The sequence below is a fragment of the Budorcas taxicolor genome, chromosome 19 (genome assembly GCF_023091745.1).
Source record: "Budorcas taxicolor isolate Tak-1 chromosome 19, Takin1.1, whole genome shotgun sequence".
Taxonomy (NCBI): domain Eukaryota; kingdom Metazoa; phylum Chordata; class Mammalia; order Artiodactyla; family Bovidae; genus Budorcas; species Budorcas taxicolor.
In genome coordinates, this window is record NC_068928.1 from 43,386,329 (window position 1) to 43,399,411 (window position 13,083).

The following is a 13,083-nucleotide window of genomic DNA, read 5'->3' on the forward strand; positions in this document are numbered from 1 at the left end:
TAGTGGCCTAGGGCGATACTGCGCCCTTCGGGAAGTGATGGGGACAAGGGGCAGCTGGCTGAAGCTTATGCACCACGTCTGAGAATAATGGTCTTTTAAACGTATAAGACAAAATATACGTTTAAAAGAAAACCGATAATATTGAAGAGGATGTTAAAATATTTATAACTATGTAACGCTATAATAAATGTGCTTTTTCATTAGCACTTTAAATAACTTACTGTAGTGGCAGATCTAATAACTAAGTGGGGAGGTGCACACACAGTATTTCACGCTATCGGTGACAAGTTGAAGTGCTAGTGTCACGATTTTTAACTGGCGACAGAATCCCCATGGACAGAGGAGCCTGGCGGGCTACAGTCCATGGAGTCGCAGAGTTGGACACGACTGAGCGACTAAGCGCAGCACAGCACGGCAAACACGACTCCTAAGAAAAAGATAAATGCTACTTCAAGGTTAGTGGAAGTAACGATGTACTATTTTCCCGCCCAGGTTCACGGACTCCCTGAATTCTACACACAGGCCCTCTGGAGTTGGGATCTCCTGCGGGAGTTTGGCAGAAGCGCTCCGTGGGTTTTCAGGGTGGGGTCTGCGCGTGCTGAGAGGCCGCAGAGGGAACAGCGGAGGCGCCTCCTCCGCCTCCAGGACCCGCACGGCCCCTCCCCTCCCTTCCTGGTCTCTATCTGCTTCTGGAGGAAGTTAAAGCCCCGTGTAGCCAAAAGAGGAGCTCCCAGTTGCCCAGCTGCGCGCTCCCGAGTGGCCCGGCGCCCACCATGCGGCCCCTCCTCATGCTATGCGGCTGCCTCGCGCTCCCAGGTGAGATGGGGGCGAGGGTGGAGGGATGTGGGGCTCATCCCCAAGCTCGCCCCCTGTGTCTGCTAGAGGGACCTCCTGAATCTACATTCGCTGGGGCTGTGACGCAGCCCCGCCGCCTGATCCATCCAGGCTTCGCCCCACCCTACTCCTCGTCCTCAACCCTCAGAGGGGCCACTTGATGTTCGTGGAACCGAGAGCCAGGTCTCCCCCCAGACCTGAGGGTCCTGGACCCCTCATGGCTGAGTGGCTGTGAGCGAAGCTTTGCCTCTTTTATCTTCATTTCCTGACTCGGTGCCAGCCAGGGAGCTGAGAAGACACCCCTTATACTAAACTCAGCAAATATTTCTTGAACTTCTGCTGTAGCGCTCACAACAACCCTGAGAGATGAAGAATTATTACATTTCGTCAATTCACAAGCCTGCTTTTTTTAAAAATTTTTAAACACAAAATTTAGGATGTATCTTATAACTGATGTCAGTTCCATTGACTTTTTTTTAATGTTATGTGAAATCATGGTAGCTCTTACATATGATAACATCTTAATTCAGTGACATAGGACATATTATCTATAGGTAATAGAAAACCTAGAGGGAAACTTACAGAAACTTAGAGAGGTCAAGCAGCTTTCCCAGGATCACACCGCTACTAAGCAGCTGTGCTGGGATTCAAACTCCCGGCTGTCTAAATCTAGAGTTTCCCCATCACTAGCCTTCAATACACCAGGTTTAGGGAAACAGTAACAGCCCTGCCCCAAGGTCCCTCGGTGGCAGAGTGGAATACCAACTCTTACCAGGGTTGCCCCAGGAAGGGAGTGACTGAGGAAAACCTTCTGGTCTTGACCTTGGAACTTAAACCAGGGAATTCCAGTCTTCTCATGTGCTGTGGTTTCAGGTTATGGATCGGTGGTGGACCCGAAGGAGATCAGTGGCTTCGAAGGTGACACTGTGTCCCTGCAATGCACCTATGGGGAGGAGCTAAAGAAGCACCAGAAATACTGGTGCCGCGAGGCCGGGCTCTTCATCTCCCGCTGCACTGGGACTGTCTTCTCTGGAGAATACGGCCAGGAAGGAAGGGTGTCGGTCCACGACAACCCGCGGGAGAACAGGTTCACGGTCATCCTGAGGAACCTCACCCTGAAGGACATGGGGAAGTACTGGTGTGGGGTCAAAAAACTGGGCTTCGATAAGACTATGTCAGTCTCTCTGCTTGTCTTTCCAGGTAACACACATCCCTCCTTCCCTGGGAGGGATTCAGGGTCATGGAGTTGGGGGCAGGGGAATTCCACCTCCCCACAACAGAGGACTTCCCTGGTGGCTCAGAGGTTAAAGTGTCTGCCTGCAATGCGGGAGACCTGGGTTCAATCCTTGGGTCGAGAAGTTCCCCTGGAGAAGGAAATAGCAACCCACTCCAGTATTCTTGCCTGGAGAATCCCAAGGATGGAGGAGCCTGGTGGGCTACAATTCACGGGGTCACAAAGAGTCGGACACGACTGAGCGACTTCACTTCACTTCACTTCACAATAGAGGATAGACTGCAACACAAGAGGGGTGTTCCTGAGGTGTGACCTGCTTGTTCAATACAGTTTCTTTCTTTCTTTTCTTTTTTTTTTTTTTGGCTGTGCTGGGTCTTTAGCGCTTTCTCTAGTTGCAGTGAGCAAGGGCTACATTTTGTTGCAGTGCACAGGCTTCTGACTACACTTACTGCGGTGGCTTCCCTTGTTGTGGAGCACAGGCGTGTGGGCCCAGTAGTTGTGGCTCAAGGGCTTAGCTGCTCTGGGGCATGTGGGATCTTTCCGGACCAGGGATCAAACCCATGTCCCCTGCACTGACAGGCAGATTCTTAACCACTGGACCACCAGGGAAGTCCTCAAAACAATTTCATTGAGACCTCTGTTTGTGGTGCCCTGTAGCTGGGGAGGTTCTGAGAAATTAGTCCTAGGGAGACTAGGGCTCAGGGGTCAAGGGCCAGAGGTCTGAGGATGCTGGGAATCAAGGATCAGGGAAGGTGCTGAGGCATTGCTTTTGGACTTGTACCTTCTCCTGGTCTCCTCCTGACAGTCACCACAGCCAAGCTGGGGAAGACAGAGGCTGAGGCCTCTCCGTTCACAGGGACCTCCCTGTCCAAGCACACAGCATCTTCTCTGTACACAGAGACCTCTCCTCACCCGGCAACCTCTCCATTTGCAAGGATCTCTCCTCACCCAGCAGCTTCTCCGTATGCAGGGACCTCTCTCCACCCAGCAGCTTCTCCATTTGCAAGGATCTCTCCTCACCCAGCAGCTTCTCCATTTGCAAGGATCTCTTCTCACCCAGCAACCTCTCCGTATGCAGGGACCTCTCTCCACCCAGCAGCTTCTCCATTTGCAAGGATCTCTCCTCACCCAGCAGCTTCTCCGTTTGCAAGGATCTCTCCTCACCCAGCAACCTCTCCGTATGCAGGGACCTCTCTCCACCCAGGAGCTTCTCCATTTGCAAGGATCTCTTCTCACCCAGCAACCTCTCCGTATGCAGGGACCTCTCTTCACCCAGGAACCTCTCCTCCTGCAGGGATCTCCCAGCCAGCCACACAATTGGACTCTACCTCAACAGAGGACACCAGTTTTGTCCCCAGCAGCAGCTCCAAGTCCAGGTGAGCCCCAGGTGACCAAAGCCAGCTTTCAGGTCAGCACTAAACTCTGAGCCAATAAGAATCCAGTACTCCTTTCTCTGGGTCGCAGCTGCTCACGAAGGGCAGATTCTGCACCATCCCACCCCCTACCCGGCACTGCAGGGGCCAGCAGCCTTGTTGCCTTGGACATGCAGGCCCCCATAGCCTCCAGTCCCCACCTCACTCCCTGCCCAGTTTTAGGGAAAGCCACCCTAGTCCAGCAGCTTTTGCCTGAGCACTTTGCACTGGGCCCTATGCCAAGCATGAAAACATGGAACCAAACAAAATGATTTTTTCTTACCCAACTGGATTCCCAGCTGGAAGGACTGGCTCTTGGGGGGTTGTATACAAACTACACTTCTCAGGTGGCGTTAGTGGTAAAGGACCTGCCTGCCAATGCAGGAGACATAAGAGATGTCGGTTCGACCCCTGGGTCGGGAAGTTCCCCTAGAGGAGGTGGGCATGGCCACCCACTCCAGTATTCTTGCCTGGAGAATCTCATGGACAGAGGGTCCTTGCAGGCTACAGTCCAGGGGGTCACAGAGAGTTGGACACAACTGAGTGACTGACCACGCATGCATACTCCATTACTGGTAGCCAGGCAACTGCTCACGGGTTCAGACCCTGCTGAAAGTGTCTCCTGGGGTTGGCGATGGGGTCTGAGGCCCCTTCCATTGGGACTAACCAGATGTTCTGGTCCCTGGTGCTCTCTGATCTCCTTGGGAGAGATGAGGGATGTGACCAGGACTCAGAATAAGAATGCCCAGTGTGTCACTGACATCTGGTGACAGCCACCAGGCTTCTTCCATGTCGCCCACAGGGTATCCGTCCCTTTGATCAGAATCTTGGCCCCAGTCCTGGTACTGCTAGCCCTTCTGCTGGCCACAGGCCTGGCCGCCCTCGGCAGCTGCATGTTTCAATGGAGAGAAAAAGGTGAGCCATGTGGACGGGAGGGGTGAAGGGCTCTCAGCCAGGGGTCTCCCTGAGACCCACAATCCCCTCATGACCCCAGAGAGACCTTATGGGGCTCAGTGTGTGCATCTCAGACATGGGTGTCAGGAGCCCTGCTCCTCTTTTCTGAGGAACCCACAGGACAGTCCACAAGCAGTTCAAGTGGGGTAGCAAGAGACTGGGGGGCTCTCATCTTGCTTTGATCTGTCCGGTCAAGCTCATCAGCCATGTCGCTCCCTGTTGATCCCATGAACCCATCCATATCCAGTCTCTGCAGGTTCTGACCTTGTGTGAGGACTGACTACATGGTGGAGTGCTGGCCGGAGCACTTAACAGGATGTTCCTTGAGGCCCTACACCTGCTACTGCGTCTCTAGAGATGCTCAGCCCCTTTCAAGGCTTGGCTTCAAATTCCCAGCTCTGCCATTTTTTAGCTGTGTGGCCTTGGGCAAGTCACCTAACTTCCTTGAGCCTCAGCTTTCCCAGATATATGGCCTACAGAAATATAATACAAGCCACATGTGTGGTTTAAAATTCCCTGACTGAGTAGCGTGGAAACATACACACTACCATATGTAAAATAGATAGCCAGTGGGAATTCGCTGTATGACTCAGGGAGTTCAAACCAGGGCTCTGTGACAACCTAGAGGAGTGGGATGGAGTGGGAGGTGGGAGCAAGATTCAAGAGGGAGGGGACATATGTGTACCTGATTCATGTTGATGTATGGCAGTAACCAGCACAATATTGTATAGCAATTATCCTACAATTAGAAATAAATAAATTTTTAAAAGAGTTCCCTAATAGTCACACACAATAAAGAAGAAACTAGTGACGTTAATTCTAATAATAAACTTTATTTAACATGATACATCCAAAACTACCATTTGAACATGGAATCAATATAAAATACTAATTATATATATTCTACATTCAGTTTTTCATATAGAGTCTTTGAAACCCAGTATAATTCAAAGTAGTCACATTTCCAGTGCGCAGTGGCCACGTGTAGCTCCTGAGGTGGATGGCACAGATAAAGAAGGTTTAACTAAAATAACAGTACTGGGAGACGCCTTGTGCCAGGCACCGTGGTGTGGCTTATGTTGTTTTTATCTCCTTTAATCTCAATACTGTGGAGTTCGGAACTGCTTATTACAAAACCTGGGCTTCCCTGGTGGCTCAGCGGTAAAGAATCCGCCTGCAATGCAGGAGCTGCAGAAGATGAGAGTTTGATCCCTGGGTTGAGAATATCACCTGGAGGAGGGCTTGGCAACCCACTCCAATATTCTTGCCCGGAGAATCCCATGGACAGAGGAGCCTGGTAGACTACAGTCCATAGGGTTGCAAAGAGTCAAGATATGACTGAAGCAACTTAGCATGCATGCCTGCATTATAATACCTGCAAATACCCCATTTTATAGGGCAAGAAACTGAGGCACAGAGTGGTTAAGCAGTTTGCCCTTGGTATAGCAGGGAAGCAGTACAGCCAGGAAGCCAAATTTGCCAACTGGGAAACGACGGGCCTGCCACCCACCTCCTCCTTGTGTGGCCCCCAGGAAGAAATGTCAACTCTGCCCATGTCCCTAGATCCCCTCAGAGGAGCCGGGAGGATCCCACAGGGTGAAAACATTCCAGTCACAACCTCAGAGCCTCGTAGCCCCTTGGCTCTCAAATTGCAGTCCCCAGCTGGCAGCAGCGACATCCCCTGGTAGCCTGTTAGAAATTCAGACTTTAGGGCCCCAACCTCAACCTACTGAATTAGAATCTGCATTTTAATAAAATTTCCTATACACACATTGAGGTTTAAGAAATAATGACCTGAGCACACAGAATCACTTCCCTAGCCAGTTGCTGGCCTCCACACAGGGATTGCCGTGTAATGATCTTAAAAGTCAGGGTCACTGCCAAGGGGTTGGGCTTCTCTGCCAAATCTTCTTGCCTGGGAAGCCCCAGGTGCAAGGGGCCATCCATCTCTGTGGGAGCAGCTCCCGGCTTCAAGGTGCTCCTTCCTGTCTCTTTCAGCTCAGCTGGCCTCGGAGACACAGAAGAAGGACAATGTCCATCTCTCCCACTTGGTAAGGAAGGAGGCAGGCCCAAGCTCAGATGCCCCTGAGGCCAGAATTTAAGACTCACCCTGACTTCCCATCAGGTGCCAGCAGGTCTCTGCTTCTGGCCTGGGGCCCCGTTCTCATTCCTCTCCTTGTAGCATCAGAGAACATTGGAGCTGGATCCACAGCGGGTCTTTGAGATCATCTAACCCAGCCTTTCTCTAAGTTTGGTACAAACTCCCTTTCAAAACACCTGGGGGTGGGGTTGGGGTTGGGGGCTCTTAGAAACATTCTCTTCTACACCAGTCCCAACCAAACCCTCTAGGGGTGGGGCTGCTGCTAAGTCGCTTCAGTCGTGTCCGACTCTGTGTGACCCCATAGACGGCAGCCCACCAGGCTCCCCCGTCCCTGGGATTCTCCAGGCAGGAACACTGGAGTGGGTTGCCATTTCCTTCTCCAATGCATGAAAGTGAAAAGTGAAAGTGAAACCGCTCAGTCGTGTCTGACTCTTCGCGACCCCATAGACTGCAGCCTACCAGGCTCCTCCATCCATGGGATTTTCCAGGCAAGAGTACTGGAGTGGGGTGCCATCGCCTTCTCTGAGGGATGGGGCTAGGAACCTGAATTTTAAACACAGCCTTGGGGGATTCCGACAGCACACTGGAATATGACTACCAATAGATGCTAGTCTGCTTTTGCAGAAGAGAGCACTGAGGCCCAGAGAGGGAAAACGTCTTGCCCAGGGTCACACGGCAGGCGGTGGGTGGCTTCAGAGCTCTCAACCCCCATTTCTCCTCTTTCCAGAGCACCCTTCTCTGAGCTTTCCTTGGTTCTGAGACCAAGGCGGTGTGCTACCCTGACGTTCAGACTGAGGGGCCAGGGGGCAGGAAGAATGGGGGAGGGTCCCTGTGCCCATTTTCCTGGAGAGAGGCACCTGGTGCCAGGCCCCTCCCTTATCCCTGCAAGGAGAGACCCCTGCTTTCCATATCAGCACCCTACAGAGAAGGCCACCCCTTAGAAGATAGCAGCCCCACCTGCCTCACCCCCCACCCGACCTGATCTCTCCTTCCTCAGCTGTTTACTGAGATGCCTCCACTCTGATTTCCTTAAACACTAGAGCAGGAAAGGAGGACTGCCATTGCCTTCTTTCCTGGCGCCAGCAAGGACAAAAGACTCAGGCTGGATCCCCCCAGGGAGGGCCTGCGGTGGGATAGGGTACTTGGCCGTCCTTCGCTTAGGAAGCAGCTGTTGCTGTCTCAGGAAGCTCAATGGGAGTGAGGCAGAGGTCGTGGAGACAGATACAGGGGCTGACAAGGTCACCGCCAGGACTCTCCTCCTGGCTCTACATCCTGGGGCTCGCCCCTCCCCAGCTCAGAAAGAGAGGCTGGGCTGGAGGGAGAATCTCCATGCTGCCTCACTACTTGTTCTTCTAGAATCTTCCCAGGTGGCGCTAGTGGTAAAGAATCTGCCTGCCAGTATAGGAGACACAAGAGATGTGAGTTCAATCCCTGGGTCAGGAAGATCCCCTGGAGGAGGACGCAGCAGCCCACTCCAGTATTCTTGCCTGGAGAATTCCATGGACAGAGGAGACTGACAGGCTATAGTCCATAGGGTTGCATAGAGTTGGACACAACTGAAGCGACTTAGCACACATGCAGAAACAGAGGCTCATATAGATCTTGTATAATGCAATCCAGAAAATGCCTCCACGCTTGCTGGAACAGCCCAGGGTCCACCGCCTGGGCAGAGGGACCATTGAGAGATGCAGATGCTCCTGGGGCAGAGGGCAGTGGTCCTGGCCACAGGCTACATATGTGGTTTGGTCTCGGCCCCCCGAAGCTCTTTCCTCAAATTCGGTCACCCCTGAGTAGGTGACATTTCTGCAGCTGTTGATGGTCAGTGGTCAGCAATGGCTGGGTTTTGACCAAATCCCAAAACTGTTGGTATGGGATTCATGGGAAATGGAAGTGACCTCAGAAACTCTCTGGTCCAGCCCAGCTCTGCCATGTCCTCGCCACAGGCAGGGCTGGGGTTGACAAGGGCCACGAGTGACAGCATTTGTGACATCTCTCTCCCCCTCCCATGCCTTCAGGCCCTCATTCTCCCACTCACATCTCACCTGAGAAACTCTGTTCTGACTCTTTCCTTGTCCCCAGCAGCCTGCAGGTGTCACCAGAGGTGGCTCACACGTCCACCTCTGCCCCCACCCCCCACAGCTAGGGTATTGCTCAAAGCCGGGGCCAGTTAGTAGACAAGAGACACTGTCACTAAGAGAAGTGTGCGTGAGGCCCTGCCAGGATGGCAGCATAGCATAGGAAAGAGCTTGGATCTGAGGTCAGCTAGTCACAGGTTCAAGGCCCGGCTCAGCCCCGCCTGCTGTGTGACGCCTGGCGAGTGACATCACCTCTCTGAGCCTCGGTTTTCCCATCTCTCAGGACTGTGGTTAGAACAAGTGAGATAAGCCATCTCGTAGTTATCCAGGAAGTGGGAGCTTCTTTCCTTGGCTTCAGTGCCCATCAGACTGTGGGATCTGCTGGCTGGTCCCACTCAGGGCAGCTGTACCCTTAGGAGAAGTGGCTGGGGGCCTCAGCCAGCTCCAGCCTCTGCTCTGCCCAGCTGCTGGGCAAGGAAGTGAGAGGCAGAGGGGCCCAGCACTCAGACCTGAGTACCCATGGGATCAGCTGAGTGTCAGGAGATGGGCTGCCTCACTCGTTCTAGACTACCCATCTTTCCTCCCTGGGCCTCGGTTTTCTCATCTGATCAAGGAGGGGTTGCTCAGATGACGATTCCTAAGGAATCCTTCCTGTGCTGTTTGTTATTCAGTGAGTCTTTGAAGTGTCCAACTTTGCTGTCTCCGGCCTATGACAAAAAGCCTGCAGCCTGCACAGTCTTCCTGCTTCAAAGAGAGAAATAACAATCATGGAAACAAATTAATCACTCCAGGAGTTCCAGTTGTTGAGTGTGATAAAACATTATCAGAAATGTTTATTATTTGCCTAAGGGGAATATTTCACTCCTCATTTTACAGCTTGGGAAATTGGGCTCCAGAGAAGTTAGGTGGCTCACCCAAGGTCACACTGAGACGGAGTAAATTGGCCGTTAAGGACTCTGACTCCACAGCCCACCCGCTGCTTGTCCCTCCTGCTGCTCCAGCTTGCAGCCCATCCCTGTGGCCCCCGAGAACAGGCTGTTCTGACTGAATCTGTGTTTCAGGCGCTGGGGAACAGCTGTGTCCCGGAGTCCACTGTGATCAAGCTTGCAGAGCCCACTGGGCTTCCCGCCAGCCCCGAGCCCTCCGCCAGCTCCAACACGGAGATCTGGTGCCTGAGCCAGGTGTGGACAGAGGGCTCTGGGGGCCTGGAGCCGCCTAGCCTGGCTCCACTCTGACAATGCAGGGAAGTGGGGGAGGGCCCTGCTCTCAGCAACCACCCACCGCCCCCACCATAACCAGAGTCTTGGCCATTTCACCCGGAAAGCCAGGGCTCCTGACTTCACATCCTCTTTTTTTCTGACCCAGAAAAATTCTTGAGTAGCATGGTAGGAGTGACAGCTTAAAGAGTTCTGGGCTGGCAGGATTCCCACATCTGCAGTCAGAACCGGGCCTGAGGCCATAAGGATGCTCCCCCAGGGAATGGGGAAATATAGGGTGTGAAACAAAGCCTGGGGGGTCCTGGGGAGAAGGAGTGGTTAGTCCTACATCTCTTAGATGGACAGAGGCCCAGAGCTTGTGGGAAAGGCCAGAGGGGACCCAGTAGCTGCCTGGAGATCCCCCAGCTGGGCTCCGATTTTCACCCCATACTGTTGTCTTTACAGACTTCAGAGGATGACGAAGCCTCTTGGCGGGACCATAAGGAAGACATGACCCCAGCCTCTACCCTCCCCATGTCTGGGGACGAGCCAGGCTTTTCAAAGTTCAGCTCAGTCTAGCCATCGAAAGCTCTCCTTGAATCTCTGGAAGGGCTGAACTTGCACTAACTTGGACAAGCTTTCTGCTATGACTTCAGAATCCTCCTGCCTGAGTCCAGGTCTCTCCCCTACCCTTCCCAAGCTTTCCTCTTGCCCATCTCAGCTGACCCTGAAGGCTTCATCAGCCCTGAGGCCTGATGCGGTGGCCTCATATTTCCAGCTGGAAACTGGGGCCTCTCCAAGATGGTCACATCCTTGGGCAAAGCATACAACCGCTGGACCTTCGAGGGGTCAGGCAGGGCTCAGAGGGTCTGGTCGAAGTCTGTGTCTGCTATGGGGGGTCCCCTGGGCCTCGGTGCCCAGTCACAGGTCCCTTCTAATTCCCCTTCCAGACGCCACCTTCTCCTCCCTTCCTTCCATCCTCAGACTCAGGGCTAAGTTCTCCCACATAAGCTGGTGAGGAGGAGGGAGCCTGTCGGGTTAGCCTGGATCCTGATTTCTCAAAGCCAATTGTGAACCACCTGCATCCCTTTTTAACCAGGAAACTGGTTAAAAAGATGATTCTGGGGCCCCATCAAGAGCTGCCCAAACCAGGATTTGGCTGGTGGTCCAGTAATTGGGACTCCATGCTTCCACTGCAAGGGGCACTGGCATGGTACTGCCGAAAAAAAGAAGAAAATAAACTACCAAAACCATCTCTGAGGCTGGGCCTGGGATTATGCATTTCTTCCAAGTGCACCAGTGATTCTAACACTGGTGTTTGAGTACCAGTGGGCTGGTTGAGCTCTCAGGTCCCTCCAGCTTAGAGAGTCAACATTTGGTGTGTGGAGTCTTCCCCCTTTCCCCTATAGGGCCTGCTCTTCCCACCACACCATGGCCCAGCTGGAGGCTTTCCTGGACCTGCCTCAGTCCAGGCTCAGGTCAAGTGCATATCAGAAAGGCCAAGCCCAAGACTGGCCAGGAGTGGTTGTCTATCCGATCTTGAGGTAGGAGGAAGATGGGCTCCAGGCTAGGCATTTACAACTGGCCTCCTCCTATTTAGATTTCTTGGGGACGAGAAAAAGATGGGCTTCAGGCCGGACACTTTGAACTAGCTTCCTGTTTGCATTTCCTGAGACAGAAGAGAAGTGGGCTCCAGGTTAGGCATTTATAATCGGACTCTTGTTTGTGCTCTGAAATGGAAGTCACAACAGAAACAGGGTAAATAGCCAGGATTTGTCTCATGTGGACACTTGCCAAGATAGCAGTCTTGGCAAGAACAAAGAGGGACTAAACCTTGTTGGAGCAAAAGATCAAGAGATCCCATATTCCCCCTCCTTTAACCTCAGATACGCAGATGACACCACCCTTATGACAGAAAGCTAAGAACTAAGGAGCCTCTTGATGAAAGAGGAGAGTGAAACAGTTGGCTTAAAACTCAACATTCAGAAAACTAAGATCATGGCATCCGGTCCCATCACTTCCTGGAAAATAGATGGGGAAACAGTAACAGACTTTATTTTGGGGGGCTCCAAAATCACTGGAGATGGTAACTGCAGCCATGAAATTAAAAGACGCTTGCTCCTTGGAATAAAAGCTATGACCAACCTAGACAGCATATTGCCAACAAAAGTCTGTCTAGTCAAAGCTATCGTTTTTCCAGTAGTCACGTATGGATGTGAGAGTTGGACTATAAAGAAAGCTGAGTGCCGAAGAATTGATGTTTTTGAACTGTGGTGTTGGAGAAGACTCTTGAGAGTCCCTTGGACTGCAAGGAAATCCAACCAGTCCATCCTAAAGGAAATCAGTCCTGAATATTCATTGGAAGGACTGATACTGAAGCCGAAACTCCACTGCTTTGGCCACCTGATGCAAAGAACTAACTCATTGGAAAAGACCCTGATGCTGGGCAAGATTGAAGGCAGGGGGAGAAGGGGACAGACAGAGGATGAGATGGTTGGATGGCGTCACCGACTTGATGGACATGAGTTTGAGCAAGCTCCAGGAGTTGGTGATGGACAGGGAAGCCTAGCGTGCTGTAGTCCATGGGGTCGCGAAGAGTCACTCACAACTGAGCAACTGAACTGAATCTGAATCTGAATGGGGCAAGGGAGGCAAAAGGAAGGGAGGTCACCCCATAGGCCTCTGGGCTGGAATCCATCTTGGCTGAGGGGTGTGTGCTCACCTAGGGGAGAGTCCTGAGACAAATTAGCCAGGGGGACAAACAAGACAGTTGGCCAGAGGGAAGACAATGACCTGTATAACTGCCTCTTTATAAAGGATTTAAACTTCCCAAAGGCGTAGCTCTCAAGACTCTCGGGGTTCATCCATGCTTCTTTCTGCATGTACTCTGCTTTTCCAATAAATGTTTACTTTTCTCTTTACCTTCTGCCTCCTCTTCAGATTTCTTTCTTGTCAAGGACTGGGGATTTAGGCCCAGTGGTCTAGCAGTTAGGACTCCTGGTCAGGGAACTGAGCCAGCTGCTGCTGGCTGCTGCTTACTGCAAGCTACTGTTCACTGCTGCATGAGTCCAGAATCAGTCTTCCTACTCAGCGTCCATTCCAGGCTCTGGAAGGAGGATGGGAAAAATCTCAACTCCTTCCTTGTCAAGAAAGGATTGATTGCCTGTGGGTTCTGGCAGCTGGGAGGTGGGTAGGAAGACACAGAGCGCAGATGGAGCTGGATATCTAACAGGGAGGAGGGGGACTTCCCTGGTGGTCCAGTGACTAAGGGTCTGTG

General features: G+C 52.3%; 1 protein-coding gene across 13 annotated transcripts; it reads left to right on the plus strand.

Annotated features, from left to right (window-relative positions):
• Positions 1–704: 704 nt before the first annotated feature.
• On the plus strand, positions 705–12,720 carry CD300LG (CD300 molecule like family member g). 13 transcript variants are annotated; one of them, XM_052658458.1, is made up of 7 exons: positions 705–816; positions 1,708–2,034; positions 3,147–3,444; positions 4,261–4,395; positions 6,433–6,485; positions 9,672–9,791; positions 10,272–12,720. In XM_052658458.1, the coding sequence occupies exons 1-7, from the start codon at positions 774–776 to the stop codon at positions 10,283–10,285; spliced, it is 990 nt and encodes a 329-aa protein (XP_052514418.1). In that variant the 5' UTR covers positions 705–773; the 3' UTR covers positions 10,286–12,720. The 13 variants fall into 13 exon arrangements, with proteins under 13 accessions (XP_052514418.1, XP_052514417.1, XP_052514419.1 ...); XM_052658457.1 differs by having other exon boundaries at positions 4,283–4,395; XM_052658459.1 differs by having other exon boundaries at positions 3,255–3,444; positions 4,283–4,395.
• Positions 12,721–13,083: the final 363 nt, after the last annotated feature.